This window comes from Oncorhynchus keta, chromosome 34, assembly GCF_023373465.1.
Source record: "Oncorhynchus keta strain PuntledgeMale-10-30-2019 chromosome 34, Oket_V2, whole genome shotgun sequence".
Taxonomy (NCBI): Eukaryota; Metazoa; Chordata; class Actinopteri; order Salmoniformes; family Salmonidae; genus Oncorhynchus; species Oncorhynchus keta.
In genome coordinates this window covers 8,486,999-8,502,921 of record NC_068454.1, presented here as the reverse complement: position 1 = coordinate 8,502,921, position 15,923 = coordinate 8,486,999, and the positions used below count along the sequence as shown (strand labels likewise).

Genomic DNA, 15,923 nt, shown 5'->3' with positions numbered 1-15,923 from the left:
TTTTTATTTATTTTTTTACACCCCATTTTCTCCCCAATTTTGTGGTATCCAAATGTTTAGTAGCTACTATCTTGTCTCATCGCTACAACGTATGGGCTCGGGAGAGACAAAGGTTGACAGTCATGCTTCCTCCGATACACAACCCAACCAAGCCGCACTGCTTCTTAACACAGAGCGCATCCAACCCGGAAGCCAGCCACACCAATGCGTCCGGAGGAAACACTGTGCACCTGGCAACCTTGGTTAGCGCGCACTGCGCCTGGCCCGCCACGGGAGTCGCTGGTGCGCGATGAGACAAGGATATCCCTACCGGCCAAGCACTCCCTAATCCAGACGACGCTAGGCCAATTGTGTGTCGCCCCACTGTCGCGGCCGGTTACGACAGAGCCTGGGCGTGAACCCAGGGTCTCTGGTGGTACAGCTGGCGCTGCAGTACAGTGCCCTTAACCACTGCGCCACCCGGGAGGCCTTGGCTGCAATTTTTGAGGCTGGTAACTCTAATGAACTTATCCTCTGCAGAAGAGGTAACTGGGTCTTCCATTCCTGTAGCAGTCCTCAGTTTCATCATAGCGCTTGATGGTTTTTGCGACTGCACTTGAAGAAACTTTCAAAGTTCTTGAAATGTTCCATATTGACTGACCTTTATGTCTTAAAGTAATGATGAATTGTTGTTTCTCTTTGCTTATTTGAGCTGTTCTTGTCATAATACGGACTTGGTCTTTTACCAAATAGGGCCATCTTCTGTATACCCCCCTACCTTGTCACAACACAACTGATAGGCTCAAATGCATTAAGAAGAAGATTTGATTTGATTTGAAATTCCACAAATGAGCTTTTAAGAAAGTACACCAGTTAATTTAAATGCATTTCAGGTGACTATCTCATGAAGCGGGTTGAGAACCCACAAATGCCGATGCTCCAGATACTCAACTAGTCTAAAGAAGGCCAGTTTTATTGCTTCTTTAATCAGAAGAGACAGTAGCAGCAACATTATGTGCAAAATTAGTTACAAACAATGTGAAATAACAAACGAAATAGCACAGTTGGTTAGTAGCCCGTAAAATGGCTGCCCCACCCTCCGGCACCATTATCCATGCGAGGGTGACTCCCATACTACTGAACCACAAGAGAGTGTCACTCACATACTACTGTGTTCTAGAAGCTTTGCTCATGATTCATGAGTGAACTCTTTACGCATTTACAATCCTGTTGATATTCTATGGAAAAATGTGCCTGATGTCAAGCCTTTTCTCTTAAAACAGCAACTACTCCAAAATATCATATCAATTCCTTTTTCACAATATATAGAGTGAGGGAAATGTTGTGCTATTCTTATAACTCATTTCTGTGTTCTATTCATGTTCGGTTCTAATAACCAATTTCCTTGTCCGCGAAAGTGGCTGACTGTACAAATCACACCTATCAGTAGCTGCAATTTAGCATTACGCCCAGACCATTTTTTTTTAGAACAAATGACCGTGTTTTGAGAACAAAAGAAAGATATCTCAGTTTCAAAGTCTCAGTTTAGAGAGGAGAAGCCTCGTGGGGTGTTGGTCTGTCACATGTTATGAAACAGTATTGGTCACATGAATAGAACAAACCGGTAATTGTTAATTAATTATGGTAAATCATGCAAATATAACTTGCCTCTGTATCGCGGTATATAAGGCAACTGTTGGGACAGCCCCAGGAGAGTTTTCTGACAGAAATGTGTACTACGGTGCATTGAGATGGTTGGAACCTCTCCAGCACGCTGACAAATAAATTATGATTAATTTAAGATTGACTTTGAGTGTCCCTGTGTAAGAATCTCCATGACGATAGTGAAGAACAGTAGATGTTCCTTCTATCTCTCGGTGAGACATAGCTGGTAGTGGTACCAAAAACTTCCCTTCTCTATGTGTTGTCCTTGCCATGTTGGGTGGAAGCCCTGCTTGACCATGAAGTGGCCCATTGAGAATTGGCCATTTGGCCGACAGTGAAAAGACTGGGTCTGCAGAACACTGCGGCCTCCTTGGATACCGGATACCAATGCACTGGATCGATGCTGATTGGCATTGTGTGTTTTTCCACTCTTTAATGAGAAGCAGAGAGACTGGAATGATGGTGAGGCTGAGGGGGACGATATGGTTCCCCAACTGGTCGTCCACAGGCCCGAATTGGCCCCTCTGGTGATTTCAATAAGTTTTCTGACCAATTATTTATTTTTTGTTATCGAACATCAGAAACTGTAAAAACACCAGAAAATTAGCTCCAAGGGATTTATTTTAGGAAATCTGTACCTATGCAAGTATCCTTGCATTGACTAAATAGAGAGACGATGTGATCGTTTCTCAATGTAATCTAGGTTTGATATTATTATGTTTTTGTCAAATTCTATATCTGTTTGGGTTTATTGCGGTCAATTTGCAGTGTACAAAGTATTTGTAATTATATTCTGGACCACTGACCATTCGCTTTTAAAAAGATTCATTAGATTGATAAACAGGGTAGGTAATAGAATGTAGTTGGGAATTCAATCCGTATTGCAGAAGTATGGCGCAAGATACACGTTATAGCTTGATTGAAATGTAAAGGCAATGTTCCCGCGTTCGCGGACACTTCATTCACTGTGCATATGTCAGCTCAATCGAAAATTACCTTGACTATTTCAACTCGGATCTTCCGCGATACTTCCGTGGGAGAAATTGAATCCAATCCTTAGAGACTACAGCCATTGCCCTCTAATGTTTTGTCTTTGATTTCTACATTGAGTTATTGGACAGCAGGTTGGATTCACTGACGCTGCAGGTCTGGGGTTAACCTATGATCTGTGGTGAATGCTCATTGGTTCTTTGTCCTTGTTGACTTTCTTGCACAGGATAGCCCAGCTGACATGATAACACCTTATCCAAAACATTGGATTACTGGGAGCTTCATGGGTAGACAGGATACTACAGCATTGAGAATAAGCCTTGGCTTACCCTGCAGTGCTAAGCCAGTCTTGCCAGATAAATATATATATATTTTTTTATATAACTTTATATAACTTTAATTGGGATTACAAATGTATTACCTTCCCTCAAAACAGTTTAGTTAAGGCATAGAGCATAGTATGAGTCATAACACCCATAAAACCTAGCGGTCAAACAAGGAAATGGTTTCAATCATTTTTCCCATAGGGGATTTTAGAAACACTTCTAATATATATATTGATAAAAGTCACCTTGTCCAAGAGAGATTTACATGGTAATCAAAACATCACACCTGAGTAAATCTACACAAAACACAGCCCTTATTTTAAGTGTTTCTAAAATCCCCTATGGGAAAAATGAATGGTGGAAAAACTATTGGAATAATTTCCTTGTTTGACCACTAGGTTTTATGGGTAATTATGACAGCTCCACTGTGGGGCTCTATTATGTGGATAGATTAACCCAGATCTTGTCTTCGCAAAGGCAAACCTGCACTGGTCTAAGTTTAGACAGTGGCCTTTTATCTGGACCAGCGGATAAAAGGCCATAAACCAAGATAAAGTATCCAGGGTAGAACGACCAACAAACTACTCTGTTCTCTGAAGAGGAGCGAGGTGAGGGGCCCGAACATAGTGCTGTCCTGTCCTGGCTCTAAAAACATATTGTAATACAGATACTCTACTCTTTCTAAAGAACTATTTGAACTATACTGTATACAAGGATATTAATATATATATATATGAATAGTGTGCAAATAGTATTTTCGTTGTCTCTTGGTGTCTTTCCTATATATAACTCATATTTTATTTATTTGTTTTGTAATATCTTATATTGTTCTTGTCTAGTACTGTTTTACGTGAACCTCAGGAAGAGTAGCTTATGCATGTGCAGTAGCTAATGGGGATCCTAATAAACTAAACGAATCAATCCTACACACCAATCCTCTGGTGGTGACGTCAGTCAGCCTGTCTCCAAACGGGACCACGCGCAGCAGCAACTCAGTGGACTAGTGTGGCGTTCGCTGTGCATCTCCGGTCGCAACATCGCCCGTTAGCTGAACTTTCAACAGACACCTCATCTTCAGAAACTGGGAAACAAAAATGGGTACGTTTCTATTTAAATATTAATTCCTTTTTCTGTTTGAGTTAAAAACTTGCATTATAAAATTACAACTTGTTCCATGCCTGTTCTGTTTGGTCGCCCCACTGAGCTTTCTCCGCGCAAAGCGCATCTTAAATTGTCATGTTTACAATACGTTTCAACCCAATTCATTTTGATCTGACCGGGTTTGCTAGGCTATCAGCATTAAAGAGTAGTTGAACAACTTGTGCAACTTGATAAGAGGGAGATTAATCTCAAAGGAATTCCATACAGTCAGCGCAGCTCGGTATGGGCGTATATATATATATATATATATATATATATATATATATATATATATATATGATAGTGACTTGGGTTGTCAACTCCAATATATATATTAATCCACATACTGCTCTTTTGTTTCTCAACTTCTAACTAAATCGCTTATTGATCACAAATCCATGTTTATAATGACAACTTGAATGTTCCTGTGTAGATTGGTGTTGATGGAAACATGCTATTGTTTATTGATTGGTCAGACAAATGCATTCTCCAATAAGCCTATAGAAGAGCGTCAGATTGATGATTGACGTGTGGAATTATTTGAGGGTGTTTTTTTCTCCAGCTAAAGACATCTGTGTATGTAACTCAGTACAGCTGTTACTAATGCGTTTCAGAGTTATGTGGGCAGACAGTGGATGAGTTTTAGTTTGTAGACAAAAACATCCATTATGCTGTGTCATTTGGTTATCAAAACAAACTTGGAGGCCATAGACTCCATCATTTTCACCTTGTCTCAGTCTCTGGGCAAGTCACGCTGTGTCGTGCCATGCGATGTGAAGGGCTGCACTGGGACTGGGAGTAGTGATACTAGGGTGTAATTCCTGTGTCCCACTGGGCTCTCTGACTCAGTCCCAATTGTTGTCCATCTGTGTTCCCAGCCACCCTGGGGATGCATGCCTGGGAGGAGAGAGCTAGCTAGGCGCCAATGCCACAGGTTCAGCAACATACTTCTTAAAGGCTCCCAGCAGACTTATGAGCTTTGTGGCTGTGTGCCAGATGGGACATACAGTATAGAGGACTCTCAGTCGCCCCCATGTTGTCTAAGCTGGAAAGCTGCAGTCATAGTCTTTTATGTTCATAATATCATAATGCACGGCCCTTCATTAACAGGAGTAGCATCATTCTCTTTCATGCAGAAAAAGACTGTTGACCCTATCAATCAATCAATCAAATTTTATTTATATAGCCCTTCGTACATCAGCTGATATCTCAAAGTGCTGTACAGAAACCCAGCCTAAAACCCCAAACAGCAAGCAATGCAGGTGTAGAAGCACGGTGGCTAGGAAAAACTCCCTGGAAAGGCCAAAACCTAGGAAGAAACCTAGAGAGGAACCAGGCTATGTGGGGTGGCCAGTCCTCTTCTGGCTGTGCCGGGTGGAGATTATAACAGACCATGGCCAAGATGTTCAAATGTTCATAAATGACCAGCATGGTCGAATAATAACAAGGCAGAACAGTTGAAACTGGAGCAGCAGCACAGTCAGGTGGATTGGGGACAGCAAGGAGTCATCATGTCAGGTCGTCCTGGTGCATGGTCCTTGGGCTCAGGTCCTCCGAGAGAGAGAAAGAAAGAGAGAATTAGAGAGAGCATATGTGGGGTGGCCAGTCCTCTTCTGGCTGTGCCGGGTGGAGATTATAACAGAACATGGCCAAGATGTTCAAATGTTCATAAATGACCAGCATGGTCAAATAATAGTAAGGCAGAACAGTTGAACCTGGAGCAGCAGCATGGCCAGGTGGACTGAGGACAGCAAGGAGTCATCATGTCAGGTAGTCCTGGGGCATGGTCCTAGGGCTCAGGTCAGTTGAAACTGGAGCAGCAGCATGGCCAGGTGGACTGGGGACAGCAAGGAGCCATCATGTCAGGTAGTCCTGGGGCATGGTCCTAGGGCTCAGGTCCTCCGAGAGAGAGAAAGAAAGAAGGAGAGAATTAGAGAACGCACACTTAGATTCACACAGGACACCGAATAGGACAGGAGAAGTACTCCAGATATAACAAACTGACCCTAGCCCCCCGACACAAACTACTGCAGCATAAATACTGGAGGCTGACCCTATCCAAGTTATGCCTAATATTTTGCTTTGTTTTCAGTCTACCACAGTGGTAACCAATAGTATTTTACTGGGTTAGCTGAGCCTTCCTTCTTACAGTGATAGATGGGTTCTGAGAAAACCAATGGAATGGAGCTCTCCTGTTGATTTGCAATGGTGCAGCTGAGGCTATGGAGGGACTGGGAGGTGAAAACACTGACAGTGTGAGAATGTGTATCAACAGCATTCATTCATTTCCTCTGAAGCTCCCACAGTGGACTCATTGTGCTCCTAATTTGGCCCCACTCCTTTGTGTGTGACTTCAGTGGCTGTTGATGCAGTGGGAAGTTCACTGAATTGAAAGTTGCGGAGTAGACGGACTCCCTGTAAGATAACACATTGCAGCCCCTCATCCTGTATCTCTCTCTCTCTCTCTCTCTCCCTCTCTAAGAGGATATTGGCCTGCATTACAACTGACCATGTGCATTGTCCACTGCCTCGGGCTCTGTTCATATTCAAATCCTCTCAGTAGGACTTTAAGACAACAAGTCCCCTAGGAGGCATGGGAACGAGTAATTCCATTTGTATTCACTTCAACCACTTCAACCTACCATTGAGTGAAGTAGTGATTGCTGATGGTCTTCTTGTAATGAGGTATTGGTTGAGCACGGGCACACCGGTAGCATTCACACCGGTAGCGTTTGCCAGCCGAAGGTACTCAGCACCTCTGAACAGAGTGCCAGCTGTAATTTGCAACCTGAGTGCAAACCGATTCTACATGTAGATTTGTGCGAAAATGTCGCCAGTCAGACGTCCACCGACACTGCGCCGAACAAACGGCAGACCGACATTCGGTGCGGTGTGTGCCATCCATATAACTCTGTCACCACGAGAACCACTAATAAGAAGTGAGCAAGCAGCCTGTAATGTGTTGATGACTATCATGACCACTGAAAAGTAGCAAACAAGCGTAAGGATCTCTCAAGTGGTTTGGATGATTCAACTCTTGTCTTTCAGCGTAAAGAATGTCTTACGGTTGTTCAGGGATACTTGTTGTTTTCCATGCTTCGTAGGAAAACACACTGAAGACCGCTGTAGATTAAATCAGGAATGCAGGCATGTACTGGTGACTACACCCCAAAATAAACAGGATGACTTGAAGCCATGGAGAACAGATTATACTTCTCAGTATATTTGATTCCCTCATCTCTTTCTCCTGGTGGTGGTGTCACCTTTAAAACATTCCCCACTGTTTCTCTCATGCGTCTATGGTGTTAAATATGTACTATACCAGTGGATATACTGAGGATGTGGGAGGATCTGGATCTTGGCTCTGACTGGGGCCTGTGAAGCCCAAAGTGAGACTTGATTCAGCATGGAGTTAGATGTTCCCAATGTTCTGCAAACTTCTATTCAGCTCTAAAGTCAGGTGACATTCACCTGCCCACTTAGCATTGACCTCCGTTGCTATGTACCTCCTCCATGCCAACAGCCCTGAGTAGTAGCTTGTGAAATCATGCAGCACTAAACTATGGCCCATTGGGAAATTAGCATGATCTAATCTATGTCCCCTTGGGAGATTAGCATGATCTAAAACTATGGCCAATTGGGAAATTAGCCTGATCTAAACTATGGCCCCTTGGGAGATTAGCATGATCTAAACTATGACTCCTTGGGAGATTATCGTGATCTAAGAAAGAGAGGATAACTGATCATTCATGATATACAGCAGCTGAGAAAGTCATTTTTGTCTGCAATACAGGGGCCTAGGAGTGACTACTTGCTGTTTCATTATTTAAAGTAAAGGTGGCATCAATATTTGTCTGCCATTGCTGCACCTACCGCCGGTTTATAGTGGTTCTGTAAGGAAACAGGTGGCAGATGCCAAAAGGGGAAAATCACAAGCTTGTCAATTTCTAATTTATAGAGACAATTGTCAATATGAAAGAGAAATGAATAGGCTTGTGAGTTTTGAAGTATATACTGGTTAACATGTAGGGCTGTCTTGTGACTGCAGGAGTAAAGGCTAATCAAATACAACAAATGATGGACTTACTTGACTCTGAACAGCTCGTCTCTGTTAGTTTTAGTGTGAGACATTGATAGCCGAAAAGAGAAGAAAAAAAATCCTGCATGGAAACTCTTGAACTCCTTAGTTTAAAAAACAGTTTTTCTCTGTTGTTTACAGCCAGCACTCAACACAATAGTTCTCTGGAAAGAGTGATTCACAACTGGCGTTAAACTTCGAGATCTAAACGGAGCTCCGTTGTTTATGACTGTAATCTGAGAAAGAGATAAATATTCACTTGATTGCTAACCCACTTTCAAAACTCTCGTTTCATGACTCATCTAATGAGTGCAGTTGTCTGTCATCGGATTTGTGTGCCTCTATTACTCAAGGTCTACAACTTGGTGATGTTTGACAACTTGTGTGAAACGTTGCTCGTCTCCCTCAATCCCAATGCTGATGTCTCCATCGACTGTAATTTTAGAACGTCATTCTTCACTGCACTGATACACTAAACATACGTTGTGTTCATCTTATTATATTATTATTATTATTATTATTTATTATTATTCATCTCTGCCTGATGAAACAGTCTTTCCCAAACATATGAGGAACATACATTGAGGGGATTAAACTGCCTATCAATGACTGTTTTTGAAACCAGTGGACACACAGTGAAAAATGCACTCGTATAACAGCTGCAGAGTGTGGATCCCAGCCTATGGAATATAAGTGGGGCTTTTATTGCTCAATCTAATACATGCTGATATAAAAATATATATCCATAGACCTAATCAAATCAAATCAAATTTATTTATATAGCCCTTCGTACATCAGCTGATATCTCAAAGTGCTGTACAGAAACCCAGCCTAAAACCCCAAACAGCAAACAATGCAGGTGTAAAAGCACCTAATGGACACATTCTCAAACTTGTACACTTTTGATACACTTAAAGGGGCAATCTGTAGTTTCTACATCCATTTTGGACTTATAAATGAGATATATTAATGTAAAGATATCATTTAATTGTATTGTTATATGTAGTAGAAAGCGATGGGTTAGAAGAAGCCTACATAACCAACCCATAAAGTAAAATGTAACATCCATATATGACCAGCTATGTAAACTTTAACATTGATTTATCCTGCAATAGATGTCGTTCAACTGGTAAACATACATTTTTGTCGTCTTCTAATGCCTCTTAAGGGGAAATTAATCTAAAAGCTGAATAGTAGTAGCTGAATGTAATCAGATTACATTACTGAGTTTAATAATCAGTAACGTAATCCAAAAGTTACATTACTGATTACAATTTTGGACAGGTTACTAGTAACTGTAACGGATTACATTTAGAAATGTATATACACAGTGACCCTGTATTCTAAGCTGGACAAGGGGAAAGGAGAGGAAAGGAGAGGGAAAGGAGAGGAAATGAGAGGAGAGGAAAGGAAAGGAGAGGAAATGAGAGGGAGAGGAGAGGAAAGGAAATGAGAGGAAAGGAGAGGAAATGAGAGGAAAGGAGAGGGAAAGGAGAGGAAAGGAGAGGAGAGGAAAGGAGAGGGAGAGGAGAGGAAAGGAGAGGGAAAGGAGAGAAAATGAGAGGAGAGGAGAGGAAAGGAGAGGGAGAGCAGCGGAAAGGAGAGTGAAAGGAGAGGAAAGGAGAGGAAAGGAGAGGAACGGAGAGGAGAGGAAAGGAGAGTGAAAGGAGAGGAAATGAGAGGAGAGGAGAGGAGAGAAAAGGAGAGGGAGAGGAGAGGAAAGGAGAGTGAAAGGAGAGGAAATGAGAGGAGAGGAAAGGAGAGGAGAGGAGAGGAAAGGAGAGGGAAGGAGAGGAAATGATAGGAGAGGAGAGGAGGGAAAGGGAGGAGGAGAGGAAAGGAGAGGAAAGGAGAGGAGAGGAGAAAGGAAAGGAGAGGAAAGGAGAGGAGGAAAGGAGAGTGAAAGGAGAGGAAAGGAGGGAGAGGAGAGGAAAGGAGAGGAAAGGAGAGGAAAAAGGGGAGGAGAGGAAAGGAGAGTGAAAGGAGAGGAAATGAGAGGAAAGGAGAGGAAATGAGAGGAGAGGAGAGGAAAGGAGAGGGAGAGGAGAGGAAAGGAGAGGGAAGGAGAGGAAAGGAGAGTGAAAGGAGAGGAAAGGAGAGGGAGAGGAGAGGAAAGGAGAGTGAAAGGAGAGGAAAGGAGAGGGAGAGGAGAGGAAAGGAGAGGAGAGGAAAGGAGAGTGAAAGGAGAGGAAATGAGAGGAAAGGAGAGGAAATGAGAGGAGAGGAGAGGAGAGGAGAGGAGAGGAGAGGAGAGGAGAGGAAAGGAGAGGGAGAGGAAAGGAGAGTGAAAGGAGAGGAAAGGAGAGGGAGAGGAAAGGAGAGGAAATGAGAGGAGAGGAAAGGAGATCAAATTAAAGGAAATGAGAGGAAAGGAGATGAAAGGGGAGGAAATGAGAGGGAATGAGAGGAAATGTTCCATAGCTGTGAACGTCATGCCACTGGGCGAGTGTTTTCACTCTCTGAATCAACGGCTTGTCAACCGATGCCTGAGCAATAACAGAGGGTGAGATAATGTTTCCCATGCTCTTAGTTGATTCAAGATGATCTCGGTTAGAGGTCGTGTGTGTAGGCAGGGTTGGGGAGTTACATGTAAAGGATGTGTATTTGAACCCAATAATGGTTGAATTCAATAAGTTTAAGCTGCCTATCAATGACTGTTTTTGAAACCAGTGGACAGCCAGTGAAAAATGCACTCGTATAACAGTTGCAGAGTGTGGATCCCAGCCTATGGAATATAAGTGGGGCTTTTATTGCTCAATCTAATACATGCTGATATAAAATGTAATCCATAGACCTAATGGACACATTCTCAAACTTGCACACTTTTGATACACTTAAAGGGGCAATCTGTAGTTGTTACATGGATTTTTGGACTTATAAATTAGATATATTAATGTAAAGATATAATTTAATCGTGTTGTTATATGTAGTAGACAGCGATGGGTTAGAAGAAGCCTACATAACCAACCCATAAAGTAAAATGTAACATCCATATATGGCCAGCTATGTAAACTTTAACATTGATTTATCCTGCAATAGATGTCGTTCAACTGGTAAACATACATTTTTGTCTTCTTCTAATGCCTCTTAAGGGGAAATTAATCTAAAAGTAACTGAATGTAATCAGATTACATTACTGCGTTTGGGTAATCCAAAAGTTACGTTACCGATTACAATTTTGGACAGGTAACTAGTAACTGTAACGGATTACATTTAGAAAGTAACTTACCCAATCCTGTTAGAAGAGCACAGCTGGTCCCAGGCCCAGTCCAGATGATGAAAACAGGAACTGGGGACAGCTCATAAATAACTTCAAATGCATATTTGTGTGAAGTCTGCAGAGATGCATTTGTGCCTGTTTGCTGTTGAAATATCTGGAATTCTCACATGTGACCTATGTCGTTCCACCACCGGTGCAAGGCTAATGTTACAAAGGATAATTACACATTTACTCAGTCACTCAACCATTTGTTTATGGAGTTTCATTAATCACAATATTGCCGCCTCTTGCCTGCCCAACATGTTTTTAAAAAAATAAAATATTATTTAGACATTTTCAGTGGCATTCATGAGTTTAATTAAATATGTGACAAACCGTCTCTTTTCGGTCTTATGTTCCAACATTTGAAATGGAGTTTTTTCATTGGATAAAAGTAGAAACTCAGAGTTCAAAATGGCATATCATACCCTGCAGTTGGAGGAAACATGGGGAAAGTAAATGCTGCCTTAAAAGTTACTAAACCTAGAATCCCATTCAGGAGAAATAGGCATTTAAACATTTTTGCTGTGATTTTCACACTTGCTCCACATGGAAAACATATATTTAGAAAATTAATACTTTCACTAAATTGCCAAAATAGATTCTCTGAACATTATCTCACTAAGATACCCAATTAAATATAAATAATATATAATAATATATGCCATTTAGCAGACGCTTTTATCCAAAGCGACTTACAGTCATGTATGCATACATTCTACGTATGGGTGGTCCCGGGGATTGAACCCACTACCCTGGCGTTACAAGCGCCATGCTCTACCAACTGAGCTACAGAAGGTCTAGGCAAACCATTTGCAGAGTTAAATTGCCTTTTGTTGTATAATAAAGCTAACATTTCACATTGAACAGCTACAACGTTGTTCTTTGTTTACCCCCATTTAGCATTGTTCACACCCTCTAAAGCCTTTGACACACTCATCTCTTAAATAATTCACATTGGAACACGTGAATTTGGCCATGTTCTAAAGCACTGAGATAGTGGTTAAAAAAAACAAAGAAAATATTTCAACAATACAATACTTTATTAACTTCAAGTGCTGAAGGTAGTAGCCTACAATTAGGAAAAAGTTAAAAAACACAAACACATAAAGACTTGGGTAAAAACACTATCTCGACCTAGGCCTATATCATAAGATCCTTTGAGTAACTTTGGTTCAGGTCATGTTATGATATGAACAACGGAATCTGGCTTCGAGCAGCAAAAGTCTGATAGTCTCAAAAATATATGTTTACCGGGTTATGTCCAGTCCAGGGGATGCTTTCACATCTCTTTTTTTGCACAGCTGCTGACACCTGGTTCCATCTGAGTGAAAGCTCCTTGGCCACAACAACACCAGGCTCCAGACAACTACAGCTGTTAAGGAGGAAAACAGAGAAAATTAGACAAGACATTAAAACCTTGCATACCAAGCAATAATGCTCAAAGTACAAAGACAAAATTCCTGAAGTGTTGCTTGTTCGCCCTCCATCATCTCCTTGTACTGGAGGTGGAGAGCAGGTTTATGCTGAAAGACAAAATCCAGAAAAATAGGTTAAAACATGAATTAATTCATGTCCTATAGCTTGTTATTGCCCCTTGATTACTACACCTATACTAAAACGCCTTGTACACACTTAACCTGCTTCCATGTCAAAAATGGCAATGCAGACACAAGATAACTAGCTAGATTTAGCAAACATTTAGCTTTACCAGCTGGATAGATGTAAATGGTATTGGACAGGGAAGCCTTGAGTTGCAGAATAGTCTTTCTCGTGAATGTCCCTCTCGTTATCTGAACTAATCATGGCTAGGCATAATTCTGTATTTTCTCAGTGTCTAAACACCTTCGTGATTTCACATTTGATTTATATTTACAGAGTACATAAAGCTTTGTTAGTAAGGCACATGAAAGTTTACATGTTCAAGAAGGCATTTCTGGAAGAAAAAAACATATTAAAAAATATAAAATATATATATGGTCCTTCTGTGGCTCAGTTGGTAGAGCATGGCGCTTGTAACGCCAGGGTAGTGGGTTCGATTCCCGGGACCACCCATACGTAGAATGTATGCACACATGACTGTAAGTCGCTTTGGATAAAAGCGTCTGCTAAATGGCATATATTATTATATTATATATATATAATATATATATATATAAAACCAAAAAATGTTATGTTCAAATGCCTCTTCTGTGAAGTAGTTACGTGTGACATACTCCCAGCTTTCTGCCATGGGTCACATACGCTTAATATCCATATTAATGAGTTATTTGTCATCCAAACTGAACAATTTCTGGTGCTCTCTCTATTTGGCAGAGGATCTGACCAATCTTCTTTGTCAATTAAACGGTAGATGAGTCCCACAAATCCTCTCAGACTATCTGAGCTGCTCTATGGTGAAACCACTTAGTCCAACCAAAAGACCACTGCTATTTTATCCCTTTCTCGTTCTCCCCACCTCTCTCTTTTCCTGTTCCACATTCCCACCTCTCTCTTTTCCTGTTCCACATTCCCACCTCTCTCTTTTCCTGTTCCACATTCCCACCTCTCTCTTTTCCTGTTCCACATTCCCACCTCTCTCTTTTCCTGTTCCACATTCCCACCTCTCTCTTTTCCTGTTCCACATTCCCACCTCTCTCTTTTCCTGTTCCACATTCCCACCTCTCTCTTTTCCTGTTCCACATTCCCACCTCTCTCTTTTCCTGTTCCACATTCCCACCTCTCTCTTTTCCTGTTCCACATTCCCACCTCTCTCTTTTCCTGTTCCACATTCCCACCTCTCTCTTTTCCTGTTCCACATTCCCACCTCTCTCTTTTCCTGTTCCACATTCCCACCTCTCCTGCTGTTTCTCCTCTTCACTGCTCATTCTCTCCACACATCCACACCTCTCTTGTTTTCTCTGTCTTCAGTGTGGCTGGTTGATTGCCCACCGCCAACATTGTGGCTCTGTCTAAGCGCTCATGTTAATTTGTTGAGTTTAATAAGTCCTCCTACGGTCACAAAGAGGAACGTTGTGTATTGTGAAATTACATGATAGGAATAGAAGTTCCTGAGTGGGAAAGCTTGCTCAAACATGGCCCCTCCCTCTCGCTTTTATTAAGGGCCTATTCACCATCTCACAGTGGGGGGGGGGGGGGGGTCCAATGCTCTGACCTCCAGAGTTCACCCTTGTTAGAGAGTTGTCACATTGCCACATGGTGCTGGAAACAGGATGGAATCTCAATGCCTTAAAATGTCCCGGATATGTCAATGATTACAGCCTTCCTCCTCCAGATTTGCTAGGAGCTGGACACTTGTTCCGTTTAACATGGTCAGTCATGCTGAAGACCTTGTTCCGTTTAACATGGTCAGTCATGCTGAAGACCTTGTTCCGTTTAACATGGTCAGTCATGCTGAAGACCTTGTTCCGTTTAACATGGTCAGTCATACTGAAGAGACAGTCATACTGAAGACCTCGTTCCGTTTAACATGGTCAGTCATACTGAAGACCTTGTTCCGTTTAACATGGTCAGTCATGCTGAAGACCTTGTTCCGTTTAACATGGTCAGTCATACTGAAGACCTTGTTCCGTTTAACATGGTCAGTCATACTGAAGACCTTGTTCCGTTTAACATGGTCAGTCATACTGAAGACCTCGTTCCGTTTAACATGGTCAGTCATACTGAAGACCTTGTTCCGTTTAACATGGTCAGTCATACTGAAGACCTTGTTCCGTTTAACATGGTCAGTCATGCTGAAGACCTTGTTCCGTTTAACATGGTCAGTCATGCTGAAGACCTTGTTCCGTTTAACATGGTCAGTCATACTGAAGACCTCGTTCCGTTTAACATGGTCAGTCATACTGAAGACCTCGTTCCGTTTAACATGGTCAGTCATGCTGAAGACCTTGTTCCGTTTAACATGGTCAGTCATACTGAAGACCTTGTTCCGTTTAACATGGTCAGTCATACTGAAGACCTTGTTCCGTTTAACATGGTCAGTCATACTGAAGACCTTGTTCCGTTTAACATGGTCAGTCATACTGAAGACCTTGTTCCGTTTAACATGGTCAGTCATGCTGAAGACCTTGTTCCGTTTAACATGGTCAGTCATACTGAAGACCTTGTTCCGTTTAACATGGTCAGTCATACTGAAGACCTTGTTCCGTTTAACATGGTCAGTCATACTGAAGACCTTGTTCCGTTTAACATGGTCAGTCATACTGAAGACCTTGTTCCGTTTAACATGGTCAGTCATACTGAAGACCTTGTTCCGTTTAACATGGTCAGTCATACTGAAGACCTTGTTCCGTTTAACATGGTCAGTCATACTGAAGACCTTGTTCCGTTTAACATGGTCAGTCATGCTGAAGACCTTGTTCCGTTTAACATGGTCAGTCATACTGAAGACCTTGTTCCGTTTAACATGGTCAGTCATACTGAAGACCTTGTTCCGTTTAACATGGTCAGTCATACTGAAGACCTTGTTCCGTTTAACATGGTCAGT

General features: G+C 41.9%; 1 protein-coding gene across 1 annotated transcript in view; it reads left to right on the top strand.

The window, feature by feature from the left end:
- The first annotated feature begins 3,899 nt into the window (after positions 1-3,899).
- LOC118366582 (neuronal membrane glycoprotein M6-b-like) overlaps positions 3,900-15,923 on the top strand; it is a 66,780-nt gene continuing 54,756 nt past the window's right edge. The window contains exon 1 of the mRNA XM_052492991.1: positions 3,900-4,058. Coding sequence (XP_052348951.1) covers positions 4,055-4,058 — 4 coding nt within the window. The 5' untranslated portion in view covers positions 3,900-4,054. The remainder of the gene's footprint in view (positions 4,059-15,923) is intronic.